The sequence below is a fragment of the Drosophila eugracilis genome, unplaced genomic scaffold (genome assembly GCF_018153835.1).
Source record: "Drosophila eugracilis isolate 14026-0451.02 unplaced genomic scaffold, ASM1815383v1 contig_90, whole genome shotgun sequence".
NCBI classification, from domain to species: domain Eukaryota; kingdom Metazoa; phylum Arthropoda; class Insecta; order Diptera; family Drosophilidae; genus Drosophila; species Drosophila eugracilis.
The window spans coordinates 10,945,088-10,964,903 of NW_024573812.1; the positions used below are offsets into that span (position 1 = coordinate 10,945,088).

The window sequence follows — 19,816 nt, forward strand, 5'->3', positions numbered from 1 at the left end:
TGCACTCTTTTTTCGCGCCATCCATCTTTCCAGTCAGTCCGTTAGACATTGACCAATTGCCTGACCATTAATTTGCCTCCTTTAAAAGCCTTTTCTTCTTAAGTGTCCCCGTGCATTGTTACGGTTCTGACCATCGCACCCTGCTTATCCAGCTAATTGCACTTTTATTCGCCTGTTGCTCGGGCGCATAGCTAAACAAACACAAGTGGAATGGATTTTGTGGCGCTTTAAGTAAATAATACGGTTTTTATTACCTCCATCGAATTATACAGATAACGCAAGTCAGCTTAAGTACTTAGCACTCGGCGCAATTAATCGTAATATATTACGTAATAATAAAAACTTAAGAGCTAAGCGTAAGTGGTTTTTTGTTTTTGTTCACAAGCATTAACGGAATTTGCCTAGCTTAAACAAACATTGCGATCATAATCAATTAACATTTAACATTTCAACCAAGCGACTTATGATGTGTATAGTACAACAGAGTATTTTCGCTAAATAACTAAGCCTACCAAATTGCACACAAGCAAACCCTAGTAACTAAGACTACAACTAGTCTAATTGGCCACGTTATTTTTTATCACTACGCATCGTAGATCTTCAGATTGTCAAACTCATCGAGCGTGTCCTCTGATCCCGAAGCCGTTAAATCCGACAGCTCATCGAGGCACTTCTGGCGCTTGCGGACATTCCAGTGCAGACCCTCGGCGAGGGAGTCGAACCAATCAGAGATTTGATCTTGAGAGCATATGCTGGGCACAGGATAAATAGAGGTGGTCACCCTTAGGCTGTCGCCATGGTTCAGCTCCTGATCGTTACGCCCGTCAAAGGAGACGCGTGAGGTGTTGCGGCTATCAGGTGAAATGGATATCTGCAAAAACAAGAGATACACCATTAATTATCAAGGCTCTCAAGTCATTTACTGCATTAATGATATATCAGAAATGATTTTAGTGGTTTTGCAACTCCTGCTAATGCATAATTCACGACTTAGACAGCCACAGTCCGGATCAATTTGGTTGAGTCACAAAACGTGGCTTTATTAAGAAATGTAAAGCTTTAAATAACTCAACATAAGATGGAGAACTTGACAATGAACTTGAAGAACAGATAAAAGTAACCTGTGAAATGTATTTTAAACTCACCTTTAACTCCACTCCGGCGGGCACCACAATGGGCCTGAAGCTCAGAGAGTGCGGGCAGATGGGCGTCACCAAAATGGCCGGCACGGAGGGATGGATCATGGACGCACCGGCTGCTGCCGCATACGCTGTGCTTCCCGTGGGCGTCGATACAATCAGGCCATCACCCTGCACCGAAGTAATGTACTTTCCGTCCAAGAAGATGTCAATGTTGCTCAGATAAGGTGAGGGTCCTCTATTGATCACCACCTCGTTAAGCACCAGGATGCTATTGTTAGAGCAGTTGTTATTGTTGCTTCCGACATTCCCTGTTTGCCCGTTATTGAGCTCCACGTAGTTGAGCTGCCTATTTAGGCTGGGCTTAAGGAAATTACCACCCACAGCTGGCAGTAGTGACTCCTTGCGACGTTCGCCCTTGCGGTGAATAGAGCAGCGCAGGCGACTACGAAGTGTAAGGGCGGCATGACCTTCCAGGACATTGGTCACCTGCTCCTGGAAGTTGTCGCACTCGAAAGGCGTCAGGAAACCAAGGGATCCAAGGTAAAAGGCCATCACCGGTGGCACCGACTGTTGAAACAGCTGGGACGCATACAGTAGAGTGCCGTCGCCTCCCAGACAGACGATAAAGTCAATTCGATCGGTCAGGTCATCGCGACCATCTCTGCGGAAGAGAAATTGATCAATAGGTATTACTTTTTTAATTTTAAGAAAATATTTTTTATCTAACTTAACGTAAGCCTTTTTAATTAAACTGAAACTATCAAGTATTCCGAGCTCTTATTTACGTAATAAAAGATTAATTAAAAAGTAAGTGCCTAGAACAATTGCAAACTAGCAAACCCAATTAATCACTCACTTGAAGGTCACGAGCTTTTCGCGCAATGCCAGGAAACGTGCCCTAACTCCGGCGTAGTCTCCGTGCACCTGTCGAAACTTAGAGCTCTCCTGCTCCAGCTTGACATCATTACGCAGCAGTTTGTCCTCAAGAACAGCAGACTCCACCCAGACGACCATATGCTTTTCTTGAACCAGCCATTCCACCAGCTCGACAAAGGGCAGCAGAACCTGGGAGTCCTTTTTCTTGATCACCAGAACTGTAAGTGGTGGCTTGTACCAGGTCAAACGCTGACTGGCAGGATCCTGTATCTGCATTACCATGGCAGAGTTCTTCATAATGCGACCACATGGCCCGAACTGCTGGAATGGCGACGGAGCATTCAGACTTCTAGTTCGCCTGGAAAAATCAAAAGGGAATCGCGTTAAAGATAAGATATACAGAGGATGTTTAGCACTAAAAATACACCTCAAAATACGTGGATCTGGCGCCAGTGGGGTCACCTGTTGCTCTTCAACCTCGGATATCTGGCGCTGCAAGGCCGGAGCTAATCTTAACTTTTGGTGCTGCATAATGACAAGTTCTTAACTACTTCTGATTGGTCACGCCCTTTTTTATTATTATAATTAGTGCTAAACCAAAATCAAAACTTGCTGGAAATTCCAATGCGAGCGCAACTGTTGCTCATTCGAAGGTTAAAAAATCACTGACAGGCCAATTTGGTGTTCGAAAACACAAAATAAAGGTATGTATATAACGAATTTATATTTTTGTTTTCATTACAACAACACGTAGCAGCGCAAATAAACTTGTTGAATCTGCGGTCCAAACAAACAGGAATTGCACATGCTAACAGAGAGAGACAGACAGAGATTGAAAGAGAGCGGGCCAAGAGAGAGGAAATGAGAGAAGAGAGTAATGCTCTGTGCGTGAGGGTGTATTAGTGAGGGGGTGCTGTTAACGGGTTTGATTGATGTACTAATAGACGATGACTCAGCACAAAGAGACACAAAGAGAGAGAAAAGAGAGGGCAGAGATGAGCCAAATGAGCCTAAGATAGGCTAAGCAGAACTGGACCACCAGACGACAATGGGCATCGTAGATAAATGGAACAGTGGGATAGAATAGCTTTCAGCGGGAAAACATTTAATATGTAAGGTAGTGGGTAGATTAATGCCGGAAACGAAAATGTATATACAGTTCTCAACGACGTGCTACCTTAATAATTTTTTAATGATGTAATATTTAAATATAAGGTTTCTTTACAAAAAATGTGAGTTTAATATTTGTGTGTTATTTCTTTAAGTTTTATTTAACTTAACACCTTAGTTTTCCATTTACAGCCCGATCAAGTACAAACATCTAGAATTAACACAAGTAAGGAAATACTTGTACAAACATTATTCACTTCCTAACGAGATAACATCAAAATATTTATAAAAGACATATAACAATCACAACCTACTTGTATCTTATCTAAATGGTTCCAAATTACAACTACCCTTCATGCACTTTTACCCACAACATAATTTCATCACAGTGTACTCATTGTATTCATTCATTAATCAAAGAAATAGTCCCATTGTGCTTGAATACAGGATCTGACTCACTTTAAAATAAAAGGCAATGACAAAAACTGGTAGGAAAGGAGCCATTCGAGGGAATTAAATTAAGATGACGCATACGTTTCGATGCAGGAAGATGTGTTGACAGAATGTGATCTTGTTTCCCTATTAATCGCGATAATGACTTCAAACGAAATTCAGATTCATTCATTCACTTACGCGACGACATGTCTGAACAGTGAATTCCCGCTAAACGCACTTTCTCGGTCGCTACTAGACACAGACTAAACTGAAAGTTCGATGAGAGAATCGGACGATTTAAGTAAGCTTTTAATTTCCTAGACCGATATGGATGAGACGTCAGCATGACATTGTAAAAAAAAAATAATTTCCTAAAATCATTGACTTTCTGTAGGCCCAAAGTCCGAGTTATTTTCATTTTACCTGTGGGGCTTTAATGAGAGGCCCTACTATATAATCGAACTCCCGTCCAGACAAGCCATGCAAATGCGGTTAAAGCCACCTGACCTGCACACACACCTTTGGATTTCGGCATCGCGAATCGGACGACTGTCACTTCGATATCGTTCCGATTCGTATACAGATTCAGATTCGTATTCAGATTCAAATACGTAGCCTTTGTTTTATAACCGGCGCCAAGCACAAACTGGCACCGATTTCAAACCTAACTGGCGTCTCAAGTTCTTCCAAACAAACTGTAAAAAACAAAAAAAATCTGGTAGCTCTTGAAGATAAAACAGACGGCGCCATCGCTCGTAGTACCACTAAGCGAGGTGTTAGCAAACTCGTTTTTAAAGTGGCCAAAAAAAATATCACACACAAAAATAAAAGAAAACACGCCACAAACGCTGAACTATGCAGAAAGGTCAAGGACTTTATGAGTAGTATTAATAAAGTGAGAAAACTGTTTTCTTCTTACTTTTTTAATTGAAGTACTGGCCAGAAAAACAGATTTACTGATAATGTAGTTTACTTAATCATGCTGATAGGTTAATATCAGTTGTGAAATTGATACTACGTTCGGTGTATATAATTAACCGATTTGATATGTGTAAATAATAAGCGCCTAAATGTACACCACACTTCTCACCCCCGATAACCCCCAAAGACAAGGTAAACACTTGATTACAAAAAGGCGCGCCTTATCTTTGGCATGAGGCGTACAAATGTTCGGTGACCTGATAACTTTCAGACAACCCCACTGAGGAAAAATACATCATTTAAAATTAATTAATTGTGTTTTTTCTTTTTGGTAGTTATTATTTTTTTGTTTCAATAATTGGTTTGTTATAAAGAATTCGTTTTTGCTTAAAGAGTTTTATTTTAGAACTCAAGGTCCAGTCAATTAAAGTTAAATTTATATTTTAATAATTTTTTCTGACAGCGTTAGAAAAAGATTTACCAAGGGTAAAAACTTCAGTTTAAAAAAAAATTCCATGAGACCTAAATGTTTTTACATAAATTTTAGCTTGATTTCACTCCTTTATCTGACAGTGTGTTATCAGGATTTGACTTCGTTTGGGTCGCTTTAAATTGGTTTGGTTAAGTTGAGATTACTTACGGCCAAGTGCCACTACGCCTGCGTCGAGTCGTGGAATCAAAGTAGCCGTCATCAGACTCCTCTTCTGGTTTAGCTTGAGTGATCTCCTGACTTGTGTCCAAGGTATTACTAGTCACTGTTTGATTCTTGATCCTGCTGCTGGCCACGTTGGTCTTATTCTGGATGCTCCGCTGGCGCTTCACTGAGGCATTATGCCGCATGAGGAGATCGTTGTACTGGGTCTGTTGGTGGCCAGTGATGCTCCAGGCTAACTTATAACTAAAACGCTCTTCCAGACGATGCTGGTGCAGGGTGGCCAAATCAATGTCCGACAGGCACGTCATATTTTTAAGTCTTTCGGTTAACAAATATCACTCAAAAAATTCACAAGAGATTTGTGTATGGTTAAAACATTTTTCCACTGAAATTGCATTGGGAAATTTAGCTAGACATTGCTTTGGTCATGGAACCCCACACCCTTGAAACGACCTTATTCGAACAAAAATGGTAAATCGCATTAACCTTGCTCCCTTTCGCTAGACGTGTTAAAAAAAGTTAACAATTTTGGTAACAAAAGAATGCAATACATTTTTTGGTGGAATATAAATGGGTAACTGCTTTGGCGCGTGGTAAAAGTTGATAAACAAAAACGATCAGTTTTTCGTTTATAAACCGGTTATGCGTTTCTTTTGAAATTTGTGCAAAATAAATTTGTTATTAGCAATCAAATAGTTTGTTTTGGTTGCCTTTTTTCTGGCCAACCTAACGGACCAGAAACGTAGTTCCGGCTCTGACGCAAGATCACTCAAAAATCAATAAGGGAGATGGCTAGAAAGGTGCGGGGCAAGGCCTAATATGCGTCATTGGCAAGCTTCCGTCAGCGGGGGACTGGCGGAGTTTGGACTTGGCCAACTTTTATCGCCTGCTTAGCCACATAACGATGTCAAGTATAAATCAATTGACAAGAAATCCGCTTGCACGAAAAAAAAACCAAACAAAACTCGGACGTACTAAACAACCACAGTTAGCTTTATAACGATAAATATAATTAAATCTTTTTTTCTTTCGTCGTTGCTTGGTGTTGGTCAACAACCTTTTAATAAGCCAAAAACAAAATCGAAAACGACGTCCACTTAGACCACAATTAAACAGTCTTCTCCGCAGGCAACCCACTTGGGCATAACAGTATCGCCAGGCATTAATCTAGAAATCGTGACCTGCGTGTGTAATGGGCTTGAAGATCTCAATCATTTAGGTTTCTTTCGGTTTCGGAAAGTGCTCCATCAACAGTTCATTAACAGGGGTCACTCAAAGAATCTGTTAATGAACTGTTGATGAGATGGGGAACTTAACAGAATGGGGAAACTATCTGTGGAGGTCTTTTAACTTCAGAATTGTATTTCAAAGTACGTACAAGTAAAATCTGTCATTGAAAAGGCAATACAAGTTGGTCAGTGATCATTAGCCTATAATGGGTTTCTTGTTATTTAAAATATATATGTGGTAAAACAATTTTGAATCCCAACCAGCCTACAATAATCCAAAAACCTCTTCCCGCAAATAAAAATTTGGATTTAGTTTTTGTTACATTTGAGTGATCACTCTCATTTTGAATTCTAATAAAATAATAATTGCACAACAATAATTATTTCATCGCGTGATGAAAAGTATTCCCTGCCTTTTATTTTTATCGAAATCAAGAAGTAATAATAGGTAAGTACAAGTCATTGAAAATTTGTCTGTAAATAAAACAAAGGAAGGCAGAAGCCACCACCCCCAAGTAGTCGCTGGTTACATCCGTAGTAATCGGACTATAACAATAAACGGAGAACATAAGGGGAATTATAAATGACTTATGAGCACAAAGAAAATTTAAATGAATTCAAACAACGGGCACAAATTAATTAATCAACAAACCGAGCAGCCGAGCAGCGAAATGCGCATTGCCATCAACTAAGTATTAGTGATTATCATTGAATGGATCGGAAAGTGGACAAAGGAACTACTGCACCTACGGATCCGTGGAACCACCTGGCCACAACGTGCCCACATGTCAGCAAGCTATTAGCAATGATATAATTCAAATGACGCTCCTTACGTCGTTCTAAAGCTGCAACTACAGCTATTACAGTTGAACTATCAACCTTTGTTTGTAATTAAAATATACTTATAGAAGTTGAAAGTGACAGAAAACGTAGGTAATTATTTTGCATTTAATTTACATTTTTCTCTCCCTTTGTAAAACACAAAAGTATTTGTAGCTAATATAAGAGCTAGCTGTGTATATTCAATCCATATTCCAAATATATTATAATATTTACTAATAATATAATTTATTTTAAGAAGCATCTAGTACATTAAGTTTAGACTTTCATTTGTTTGAATAAACTTCGTACACAGGAAAATGTAGTTTACGTAAAGAATTAACTCCTTGTGGGCTTATCTTTTTTAGCAACACAACAAAGAGCCAAAGAATATGTCAGTGGAACCAGTGGGTTCTAGAAATTGCAATTGATATAACTCTCTCATCAATAATAAAGTTTTTAATAAGTGCAAGTACATGACTCAATATAGTTGTCTATATAGTTTTGGTTTACCAAAGGCAGACATTTACAAATCCCAGAAGTGGAAGTTTTTTAGTTACTTATAAGATAGTTCGAGCTATTTTTAAAAGCAAAACCCCTAGAAATGTTATATTAAATCTAGACTGTAGTTCCTTAAAAGATTGACGGATTGATAGCCAGTTGGCTGACTATAGAAGGAAATCGATAGTGGGCTGGGGGCCCAGACCTCAGAAATGCCAAGTCATGTATGCGCTAGAAAATGTTAACCAGTGGTTGGCAACAAAATATTTAATTACACGTTATATAATCTGTTTTATTTTCTTTTTAGCACAAGCTCGAGCCAAGGCGAAGCTTTAAACTGACCAACAGCGATCGGCAGCGGCGGTAAACATGAACAGGTAAACGACCGACTCGAAACGACGAAAAAACCGCTCGACAAATCGACGACCGTAGATCGACAATCGACGGGCGGTACAGGTGAGTTAACAGGTGGGAGAGAGCGAACACGACCGTACTGTCCGGTGCATATGCGATAACTGAGCTGGGACGCCAAAATGTGATTAAATTGGACGATTTGTGCGCGATTCCGATTCGAAAATAAAAGTACGCGACCCGAACAGCCGAGATTGTAAACAATGAGCGGCGATCGTTTGGCGGGTTTTCGCCGGACATCGCTGGTAAAGCAACTAAAACAAATACAAACAAGAGGAAACTCTATAGTCGAGTGCCGCGACTATAAGATACCCGTTACTGTTTTACACAATCTTAAAATATTAATTTCCGACCTGTTGTCGGATAAAGCATCGTAAATCGGATTTGCTAAATCGATAGATGTTGATAGAAATAAGTTATAAAAGGTCAAACGAAGGCATTCATAATATTATTATAGACGTTACAGTTTTCCGCGGTTTGTGGACGTTAAAGTAGGCGTGGCCAGATGAAACTAGGTGCAAGTTGCAGTGGCATCTCTTAAAGACGTATTTTTAAGCACACCTTTCTAGCTCTTATAGTTCTCTATATTTTTGCATTTTTGGTTTTTCGTGTTTTGTGGGCGTTAAAAACAATTCACATTGGGAGCATCATTAAAACCTACATGCTTAATCCGTACTTTCTATCACTTATAGTTACCGAGATATTAACTTTTCTAGAAATTGCGAAAACCGTCTTTTGAACTTGGTGGGCGTAAGAGTGGGCGTGGCAGGTTGCGGAAATAAACTTAATCTCAACTTTTTATCTGTAATAGTTCCTGAGATCTTAGCGTTCATACGGACAGACGGACAGACGGCCAGACAGACGGACATGGCCCAATCGTCTTCGCTACTGATACTGATCAGGAATATATATACTTTATAGGGCCGGAAACGCTTCCTTCCACCTGTTACGTACTTTTCAACGAATCTAATATACCCTTTTACTCTACGATTAATGGGCATAAAAACAGCTGAGCGCAGCCACGCGTCGCAAATGAAGAGAAAACTACGAAAATGCAACAGGTGCTCTCACTGTTATGTAAATGTAATGAGCGGCCAGTGGCTGCTTATTTGCCGATATTAAATTCCACTAAAATATGATTGATGAATTGAAATTATTTATTTCGACTGCAATCTAAAATGTTAAATGATTAAAATTACACGTGAGGCAAAAATAAAATGCAATGCAAAATAAAATGTCACACATTTGATACACTTGTTAACAGTAGTTAAATTTCTCCAGAAAAGTACACAGCACTCGACTATAGCGTTTCTGTAAGATACCTGTGTAAGATACCTGTTACTGTTTTATACAATTCTTTAATATTCATTTTCCTAGTTGAAATGGACAAAGCGACACCTTTTGTCAAAAAATCATGTTTATTAAATGATTGTGACGTCACTGTTCATGTGAGGCCTTATAGACTATATTTCTTCATGAATAGTGAAATAATTTTCCGATTTGAAAAATCTTTGGTAAATCGATAGATATTGACAAAAATATGTTATGCAAGGTCAAACGAAGAATTACTCTATAATCTTATGGACGCCACAGTTTTCCGCGATTTGTGTTAAAGCGGGCGTGGCAGGATGCTAAAATAAACGTGCGTTGCGCAACTCTGTATGTATATCTTATAGTTCCTGAGATCTTAGCGTTCATACGGACAGGACGGACGGACAGACTGGCACCGCTTAATCAACTTTGCTATTGATACTGATCAAGAATATTTATACTTTCTAGGGTCGAAAACTCTTCCTTTACGTGTTATATACTTTTCAACAAATATAATATACCCTTTTACTCTACGAGTAAAGGGTACTACAACATTTGTGAGCCATTGTGAGCTAAGCATGTTCCGGACAGCTCTAATTGATTGCCAGCTATACTAGAAATGCATTTCCTTTGTTTTACATAACCGTAATGTCTGTTTGTCTAAATTTGTTGGTAGGCTACTTAATAGTTAAAATTATACCCAGAGCCACTAAAAGACTTAATTAGCAACGTCAAAATTAAAGATAATTCCTGAAATTTGGCCTAGACTAATAACTTTTTTAGTTCAAAGTTTAAATAGAAATAATTAATAAAGTATAATAATAATAAAGTATAAAATTATAAATTGGAACCATTAATATTAAAAATCCAACTGGCATTAATTTTTAAACAGCTGATCACAGCTGGGGGCAACATGGCCATATCTAGCGGGAAACCGCCAGCTGGTAACTGGCACTACTGTGCCTCCCACTTACCACCACCATCGCATCTGGAGGTCATCGCTGGCAGTGCCGTTATTTATGCCAGGACCCGGTGCTGAGGATGCTGCAGTATTTCCTTGCCTCCCGCTATTTACATGAAGCAGCTGATTGTCGTGGTCGTCATAATAGGATCCCTTGGAATTAGAGGAGGACCCAAAAGACGAGCCGGTGGCCTTCGGAACAGTTTGAGCGGGCGATAGGGTGCTTGCTGGGCTTGCTTTAACCGGGACGTTGTTGTACGAAGACGTCATTGTGTTGGTCACTTGCATGTATGGTAACTGTTTACGTGTGTGCCTGCGCACCTGTGTGTTCTCGAATGTGAGTGTTGCGTGTGGCCTCAGTTTGACCCACTAATGCGATGCACATGCCACTGACTCCCACTTCCAATTGGCCACTTCTCGGTTTTAGGCTAGCGCCGACTAGCTGCTGGTTTGCGATTTCGAGAACGTCAGTTCCACTAAGTCCATGTTATTTGTTTTTTTCTTTCACCATTTTATATGAGTATGACCGTCACGCGCATATTATAAAAAACTATTAGCTGTAGTCGGTCAATCTTACACAATAGCTGCTGTATGGTCACTCTAACGCGCGAAATTTGAATTTTTGTATAATCTTAAAACTATATATGTACAAAATTCAACTCTTAAGTTTAAATCATTAAAAAATCCTTTAATACAACTAAAACTTAAAATCTTAAAAATAATAATAAACTCGTTTGGTTGACAGGAAAGCCAAAGCACTTTTAAAAAAACAATTAGACACATTCATAAGTTTTTTCAAATCCATTAAATAATATTTTCAGCTAAAAATCTCAAAGGTAGGTAGGTACACTTGTTTTACATATATAAAGAGGAAAATCTATAAAATCATAATAACACTGTTTAAATTAACTAATATCTTCTCCTAACTAGATACTAAAATATGAATTCCTTGGCAAAAAAAACCATACACATTAATTTTTAAATTTGACAATTTCCCGTCAAGGACACTTTCCTTTATGACTTACCGAAAATGAGACCGCTTTTCAAGTAAACTAATAGCTGGAGCTTTTCTGAACGGAGCTGGGGAACTTCCAGGCTTTAAGGCCTCTCCATCGGCAATTTTCATAGCCATCTGCAGATCTTCGGGATTCATTTTTAATTTCAAACACAATTAAGCACACTTAAAACACAACCGCACGCTGGCAAAGTTCGCTATCAACTACGGCCAGATTTTATGCAATTCACACGACCAGATAAGCACGCATCGCACACCTGTCGCACGCACACGCAAAAAACGGTGCACACCTTGAGTTTGGCAAGCAAAAAAGGCAAAAACATGGAGCAACACGATCGAGCGAACGAACAATGGCACACAAGATTTTAGCCGTGTGTAATGAACATAGCTTGTACGCCTGAGGGCACAAAAAACCGTCTGGGAAACATAAAGGCTTAACTACACTTTCGGTTCGCACCCAAATCGATGCAAAATAAAATTTTTTGACAGGCCTAAGTGCGTGGCACCACGTGAACCCGAACCAATCCGATCCAAAGACAGTCACGAGGTGAACAACATGCAACAAGTGGCCTGGGAGAGGCGTTCTTAAACCAGTCTAAATAATCTATATTGCAAGGTGTGTTCGGACTAAACGAATGAGAAATACACAAGGCAATGTTAGAGAACACATTTCAATCAGTTTGCAACCAGCATTAATCTACAGCAGAACTTGACAATGTTTTAAGCTTAATTTGGTAACATTATACAAAACATTCAATCTGTTTGCAGTTACAAGCTGAATTTTCAACAATTTTATAGATCTTTAATTTAACTAAATATGTGCTTTATTGATTTGTTTTTCAAGGATTCGAGTTTCGCATATCAATGCTCTCTAAAACAACTTATTACGTTTTACTGACAGCATTTAAATATATCTATATATATATATATATAAATATACCCTTCTGAAGAGCAGTGGGTTTACATTGAGTAAAAAGAGTGTGCTTAATCAATGGCTTCGTAATAGATACTTGGAAAATACTACAAAATTACACACTAAATAAAGGGCAATAGACTAGACTACTACTATAAGCCGTAACCTATGTCCACGATCAGCAATAGGAGACTTACGCACTACACATCATACAATTTCATATTATCAATCTCGTCCAGCATGTCCTCCGATCCGGAAGCCGTGAGATCCGATAGTTCATCCAGGCACTTCTGTCGCTTACGCACATTCCAATGCAGACCATCAGCGAGGGATGCGAACCAGTCGGATATCTGATCCTGGGCACAGATACAGGGTACAGGATATACAGAGGTCGTCACGCGTAGGCTATCGCCATGGAAAAGCTCCTGCCGATTGCGTCCATCGAAGCTAACCCACGAGGTGTTGCGGCTTTCGGGGGAAACTGATATCTGAAAATGAGATAGATGTTACCGTAAGATCTGAATATATAATAAGTAATGCACCTTCAGTTCTACCCCTGCTGGCACCACAATGGGTCGGAAGCTTAGCGAATGCGGACAGATGGGAGTCACCATAATAGCGGGCACGGAGGGATGAATCATGGAGGCACCGGCTGCTGCTGCATAAGCCGTGCTTCCCGTTGGCGTCGATACAATCAGGCCATCGCCCTGCACAGACGTTATGTACTTGCCGTCTAGGAACAAGTCAATATTACTAAGATAGGGGGAGGGACCCCGATCTATCACAACTTCATTAAGCACCAGGATGCTGTTGGCCACAGGTCGGGCATCTCCATCAGGATCTATCTCCAGTGTCTTCGCCTCGTGTTTTCTTTCGCCACGGCGATGCATCACACAGCGCAGACGACTACGAAGTGTTAGGGCAGCATGACCTTCCAGGACACTGGTGAGCTGCTCCTGAAAATTGTCGAAGCGGAAGGGTGTTAGGAAGCCCAAGGAGCCCAAATGGAACGCCATGACAGGGGGCACAGATTGCTGGAAGAGAAGGGAGGCATATAGTAGAGTGCCATCGCCTCCAAGACAGACTATAAAGTCGATACGGTCGGTCAGATCATCGCGACCATCTCTGAGGATATAATGGTTATAGTTGTACATCTTTTAAAAAATCGTTTTTATAAAATCAATACTTACTTAAATGTCACCAGCTTATCACGAATAGACTTGAATCGAAGATTATCGTTGAGTAGCGCATCCTCCAGCACGGCTGACTCAACCCAGACCACCATGTTCTTCTCCTGCAGCAGCCAATCCACCAATTGGACGAACGGCGCCAGCACCGAGGCATCGCTGACCTTCTTAATCACCAGCACAGTAAGTGGTGGCTTATACCAGGTTAGACGCTGACTAGCCGGATCCTGGATCTGCATCACCATGGCTGAGTTTTTCATGATGCGTCCACATGGTCCGAATTGCTGGACAGGTGAAGGGGCATTCAAACTGCGAGTGCGCCTGAAAAGAGTGTTAGTAAGGATTTGTATTTATGATTTTCTCTCCAGACCTTAGTAAATGGCGATTGCTTTTGCTTCTAATTTCTGGTTGCTCTTGAATACAATTGTTATTGCAATCATTTATATCCTCCCACTTTACATTATTAAACTCTTCGATGCTCAGGGAACTATGAAGCGGAAACGAAGCAACCGTCTGCGGCTGGTCAGGGCGCAAAGGAAACATTTTCTATAGTTTATTTTTAAAAGGTTTTGCAAATTGTTGGCTTCTATTCTCTATTTTAGCAAGTTACAGACTAACTTCCAACTAACTGTACATCAACCTAATGCAAATGGAGATAGTAAAAGGAGACAGAAATCAAGAGAAAAGACAAGGGAGATGGTAGAATTCACAAGAATAGCATTGGAGTTTCCCCTTCCTGCTTTCATTCGTAAAAACATTGAGAAAAATACTCTTAATTTAAATTATGTAGTTATACAAATATTCCTATGAACAATTAAACAATTTCAACAGAAAGAAACCAATTTTTTCTTTAGAATATTTTTAGCTGTGAAATTGTGAAAATAAAATATCCTATTTAATAGGGCAAATTTTAACTTTAAAACCGCTACCTTGATATGTAATAATAGCACCAAAAGTAAGATATTTATAATTTAAATCTTAAAAAAATCTTAAATCTTAACCCAATCCTTGTTCATATTTATCCCTGTAGATTTCTTGCGCCATCAGACAACTGCTTTGGATTACAAATTCCAGCTTTTTTTGCAATCTTATCACTAGGAAAACATTTTTCAGCTGCTTGTCCACTTACGGCCAGGTGCCGGAACGTCTGCGCTTCCCACCTGACGCTAATCCACTTCCGTTGGCATTTTCTCGAGACCGACCTCGCGCCAGGCAATTTCCGTTCATGTCGCGCTGCACCTTCTTCTGCATATTCCGCTCCAGACAGAGTCGTGTCATGGGACTAAATCCCTCATGATGATGGTAAATGTGATCACTATTTGGCAATCCGTATTGCCAGCGCTGATCCAAATGAATATCGTGCAAGGTGGCTAAATCAATGTCCGACATGCAGGCCATTTTCCCTAAAACTACTGGTTTTTGGGCTCAAAAATTGCTGACGAACTAGTCAATACTGCAGTTTCATACACTTTTGACTTTTTGGAATGCAGTCACACCGCATTGTTTGGGCCAAAGAAAAAGGGACCAAGGTTAGTTTTGTTTTAACAACAAATATGTGTTTTTTAAAAATAACACGCCCACGCACTTTTGATCGATGAACCAAACGAAATATGAGCCCAAAAATGTGTCATTCGTAAAGGAGAAAGTGTTTTTCTTTTATCATCACAAAGGGGACAACAACTGGTAATAAGAAATGCATTAAAGCTAATTGTGGCGTGTCTAAGGAAAATTGCTGTTTTGTATTGCCTTTAAGTTTTTGTCAAACTTTTCTGCCGAGTTTCCACTTGATTACTACGCACAGCTGACTAAAAAAAATGGAGGCTATAAAACGACGGAGGGCCCTGAAACTATCAACCGGGCGATCGCGTGTGCGAGCAACAACTGAGCCAGCGAAGTGGACAAGGTTGGTTGTTGAAACAGACATTGTTTTTTACTCTTTGTTATTAACAGTTTTCCGATTCCAGATTACAGATCCCATTTCTCAGAACGCAGGCGCTCAATTAACAGTTCAATTGATAAGATCGAATATATCTAAACGAATCAATTGCCAAAATTGGAACATGTCTAGCTCGAAATAGCTTTTCAATTTCTGTGAATCAATAGGTTTATTTGAATTAAAAGAACCACTTTGTGGAGGAATCAGGTTCAAGATGGTACATTTAACTTTAATAAGAAAAGACTTTATAGCCATGTACCAACAACTCTATGGTTAAATTCTACGAAAGGGTGTGCGAACAAACAAAGGTGGTACCTTTTATCTGTCAAGGCTCGTTGTGTGGTTTAGGAATGGTCTGTGATACCCAATTTTATCACTAAGCGTATTGTTTCCTAATACAGTCAAAAGTCAAGGATAGGAAAATAAAATAATTGAGTAAATACAAAACATTGTAGTATCAGTCTATATATTCATTATTATATTGACATTTTTGCTATCTTTTAAATATTTCTTAAGAGGAATTTTTTTTTTTTTTAAATTAAAATTTAAAGACGTGTAATACTCAATGAATTCACAAAAACATCTAAAAAAAATCACCACATTTGACATAACAAAAAATGATATTATAAATTTTAAGTCAACCAATTCCTATACGTGTGCCCACTACCGTTGTTGCATGAGAGATGGAATTCCGATAAGAGTTGCAAAACTGCATGATAACAAATTTGGATAGGTAACTAGAACCTTACCACCACCAGCTGCTCGACATAAGTCCCTCTCCCAATCCTGGAGCCGAGGTTGATGCCGTTGCTCCATCCGTCGTGCCAGAGGCATGCAACAGTAGCCCACCATCCGCAACGGCGTCGTTTTCGCTGCAGAAAAACACCTGGTTATCGACGGAGTTTCTATCCACCGGCGCAGGCATCTTTCCTTAAGGGCTCTAGATTCCCAGAAAGATCAGGGTCACATCTGTGCCCTTTTAGCAGGAGTTCAGTCCTCTTTTTATTACTTATTTGCAGCACACCGCCAGGATATTTAACGTATTAAGTTTAATGCAAAACTAGAACTGTCAGTAAATCGATAAAGGTATCGATAGTATCAATTGTTCGACCTATCGCAAAAAGAATGCGCGAACTTTTAAAAGCCAACGGATGTTTCACAACCACCTTCGTCACTTAGTCACAACTATTCGTCATTCATAATTATTTTTGACAAAAGGAGTGCCTTTCGCATTGCAAATTAGTAACATTGTTTATTTTTAGCCTAATTTGTACGTGTTTTTAAGTGCTTTTAAAACGCAAACAAAAGTCTTGTTGTTTATTTTTAGAACGTAACTTAAAAAAATACAAACTCTTTAGGGACAAACTCTAGTGAAATTTCAGGAGTTTGTTGTAGATGTGTTTTTAAGATTTAAGAACTTTAATAGAGTGTTTAAATATTAATAAAAAAATTGTAACCATTTACTTTTAATTAAGGTTGGAAAGGAACCCAAACAAAATAAAAACATTAGGCTCTTCACACCTTTGGATTTCAATGCTTTAAAAGCTTTTCACATCAACTTACCTAAACTGTTTACGTCTCTCGCTCAAGTCCAGGACTCTTCTCAAGGGCTTGGGTGAGTTCCCCGGCGATGTAACAGCCGCTCCATCGTTCTCCTCCTCCAGGGAACTGGACACCGAACTATTTGCAACCATTTGACGGGCCAATTCTAGATCCTCCTCACGCATTTTGTTTGTTCGTAAGCTAAAGCCAAGTTTCGACGACAACCTCGTTGTTCCGGTGACGAGATCCAACTAAGTGACTTCTCGTACTTCGTTTTCCAAAATATATACAATGCATGCGCATATGTAATACTTGGCTGTGCTGGGCGATCGGAGAGGTAAGCTGTTGGTTTGAATAGATGCTGTGCCCGCCCCACTCGTACTTTGAATTCATTAAGAGCCTCCGATATTTACATTTCCAGAGCAACTTTTTCGAGCGGTCCATATTTTGACGGCCCCGGGGCGTGGCCGATCGGGGCTAAGATCGATTTATAAACTGTGCGTGGATTAATAGCCGGCGGTGCGTTCTTAATAATATATGTCCGAAGGTAGCGCCAAGAATATAGGCCCATTTTTGCATTAACACCGATTTTTCGATTTTTAAGTGGACCTGCGGATTTTTTTCTCTGATACACATTTTTTGTTCATTTAAATATTCTGTTTGTCCTTTTTATATAAGAAATATTTTGTTATTTTAAAATTCTTTTTATGACTAAGGTGAATTCCAATGGGTGTGGGAACAATTTTTCCGAAGGGATCAATCCGATTTCTATTTAGAAAAAGAAGAAACTGTTATTAAGGAACTTCCGGCTTACAAATTTAGCAGTATTAGGTTATATATTTTTTTTTATTTACAAGTACCTGTTAGGCTTATATCTAAAATATTATTTTAAAATTTTATGCACTCATGGTTAATTACAATTTAAGGGTGTATTAAATTGATGAGTGATTTTTAAAAAACTTCGTTTCCGCAGTTAATTAACTTTCTTTTATTTTTACAGCTATTGAGATATATACTACTTAACACGAATGCGGTATTGACATTGAACGAAGCGAATTTTACAGGTAATTTACATCTTACTTGACATGGGAATTCTACAGTAGCAAGACGGTCTTTCTTTGATATCGATTATTAGAATATTTTTGAATGCCAAGAAAACGATCAACAAATTGTACAAAAATCGTGCAAATTCTATGAATACTTCTTATTTACTTGACTCTAGTTTGTTGATTTACATTTTAAAGAATTTTCTCTCCTTAGCTATAAGTTTTAAAAAGTTCAAACAGAAATGTAAAAATTTATTATTGAAGTAGAAATAAAAATAAAATAAAAAAAGAAAATGTACATATAATTCAATATTATTAGTTTTTTGTAATCATAAATTGTTGGCTTAACGACAACTATCGATGCGAAAGTTCGGGCACAATCGATATCACCAAATAAAAGTCGATAACTCTTCAAACTCTGCAGCCGACGATTTTACGTCAAAAGGAAAATAAGTTTATTTTACGTAAAAAAAAGCTAATCACAATGGCAACGAAGGTACCATTACCCTTGCAGATGTTTGGCCGGCGTCTTGTCCAACTAAGGTCATCGGTTACGGCCCAGAATATGAGGTAAATCCAGCAATATTGCTTCCTCTTTTCTGTGACGTAATGAGCTCGCACGCTTGTCGGCAATCGCACGTAATTCTAACATCGCCTCCTCCACCCCCTTTCTCAGCGCCCTGCGATTATACAGCACAGAAAAACAACCGGAAGAAGCGGCGGCAGGATCAACGGAGCAGAAGGCGACAGCATCTACACCAGAAGTTGAGAAACTCACCAAAGATCTAGCCGCCGCCAAGGAGCAGAATGCGGAGCTTCTGGACAAATACAAGCGATCCCTTGCCGACAGCGAAAACATGCGCAACCGACTGAACAAACAGATCAGCGACGCCAAGATCTTCGGCATCCAAAGCTTCTGCAAGGATCTGCTCGAGGTGGCGGACACTCTAGGACATGCCACGCAGGCGGTGCCCAAAGATAAGGTACTTTGTTTTTGTATAGGATTCAAATTAGAATTCGAATTGGTCCAGTTTAGATGTAGTTAGCATGCCAAAGACAAGTTCAAGGGGATACAGGGGATTAATCTTAAATTTATTACAGTTAAGCGGCAATGCTGATTTGAAGAATTTGTACGAGGGTCTTACCATGACAAGGGCGTCGTTGCTGCAAGTGTTCAAACGACACGGTCTGGAACCGCTGGATCCTATCAACCAGAAGTTTGACCCCAATCAGCATGAGGCCCTGTTCCAGAAGGAGGACAAAACGGTTGAGGCCAACACCGTGGTGGAGGTGACCAAACTCGGCTACAAACTGCATGAGCGTTGCATACGGCCCGCATTGGTGGGTGTGTCCAAGTGTTGATCACGAAGTGTCTGCCCAGAGGCAAGCAAAATTCCCAGTCTCCCCCAGATCAAATTCCCCCAAGAAAAAAATTTCCCATTTACATGGCCTTGCTCTCAGTCGTTTGCAATTTGTTTTCCACTGCAAAATTCATGTACGTAAAACCCGTGTAAATACAACGTATCCTCAAATCCCTCCTTTGGGCAGCGCTTGCGAATTTAGAATTCCTTCTAGTTTTTAAGAGATCTGTGACTGGATTCGATGGCCACAATTTATACCACACGCGTTGCCATCGAGTGTTCCAATTTAAGGTTTAATTACGGTAATAAAAACGTGTTAGTTTGTTGGCATACATCGACGTTTTCTTTACATTCCGGAAACTTTTTGGGAATCCTGCTTGCCACGGCCTCCATCTGATCTCTTTGATTTTTCCGTTTTGCTTCGCCTTCGAAATCTTAAACCCTC

The 19,816-nt window shown here is 39.5% G+C and overlaps 3 protein-coding genes across 9 annotated transcripts; 1 reads left to right on the plus strand and 2 right to left on the minus strand.

Moving 5' to 3' along the window:
• Positions 1-226: 226 nt before the first annotated feature.
• LOC108114912 (NAD kinase) lies at positions 227-10,899 on the minus strand. 4 transcript variants are annotated; one of them, XM_017226091.2, is made up of 5 exons: positions 8,031-8,210; positions 5,125-5,524; positions 1,999-2,376; positions 1,146-1,803; positions 227-871 (listed from the first exon to the last, which is right to left on the minus strand). In XM_017226091.2, exons 2-5 carry the CDS (start codon positions 5,445-5,447, stop codon positions 584-586), a joined length of 1,647 nt encoding a protein of 548 aa, XP_017081580.1. In that variant the 5' UTR covers positions 5,448-5,524; positions 8,031-8,210; the 3' UTR covers positions 227-583. The 4 variants fall into 4 exon arrangements, with proteins under 4 accessions (XP_017081580.1, XP_017081581.1, XP_017081583.1 ...); XM_017226092.2 differs by lacking the exons at positions 5,125-5,524; positions 8,031-8,210 and adding an exon at positions 10,385-10,899; XM_017226094.2 differs by lacking the exons at positions 5,125-5,524; positions 8,031-8,210 and adding an exon at positions 3,762-3,824.
• A 1,291-nt stretch (positions 10,900-12,190) lies between these two features.
• LOC108114915 (NAD kinase) lies at positions 12,191-17,177 on the minus strand. 4 transcript variants are annotated; one of them, XM_017226102.2, is made up of 4 exons: positions 16,986-17,177; positions 13,490-13,807; positions 12,842-13,424; positions 12,191-12,787 (listed from the first exon to the last, which is right to left on the minus strand). In XM_017226102.2, exons 1-4 carry the CDS (start codon positions 17,147-17,149, stop codon positions 12,500-12,502), a joined length of 1,353 nt encoding a protein of 450 aa, XP_017081591.1. In that variant the 5' UTR covers positions 17,150-17,177; the 3' UTR covers positions 12,191-12,499. The 4 variants fall into 4 exon arrangements, with proteins under 4 accessions (XP_017081591.1, XP_017081589.1, XP_017081588.1 ...); XM_017226100.2 differs by lacking the exon at positions 16,986-17,177 and adding an exon at positions 16,172-16,480; XM_017226099.2 differs by lacking the exon at positions 16,986-17,177 and adding an exon at positions 14,616-15,243.
• A 1,219-nt stretch (positions 17,178-18,396) lies between these two features.
• LOC108114922 (grpE protein homolog, mitochondrial) lies at positions 18,397-19,703 on the plus strand. Its single transcript, XM_017226110.2, has 3 exons — positions 18,397-18,580; positions 18,687-18,993; positions 19,112-19,703. Exons 1-3 carry the CDS (start codon positions 18,495-18,497, stop codon positions 19,370-19,372), a joined length of 654 nt encoding a protein of 217 aa, XP_017081599.1. The 5' UTR covers positions 18,397-18,494; the 3' UTR covers positions 19,373-19,703.
• The last annotated feature ends 113 nt before the right edge of the window (positions 19,704-19,816 follow it).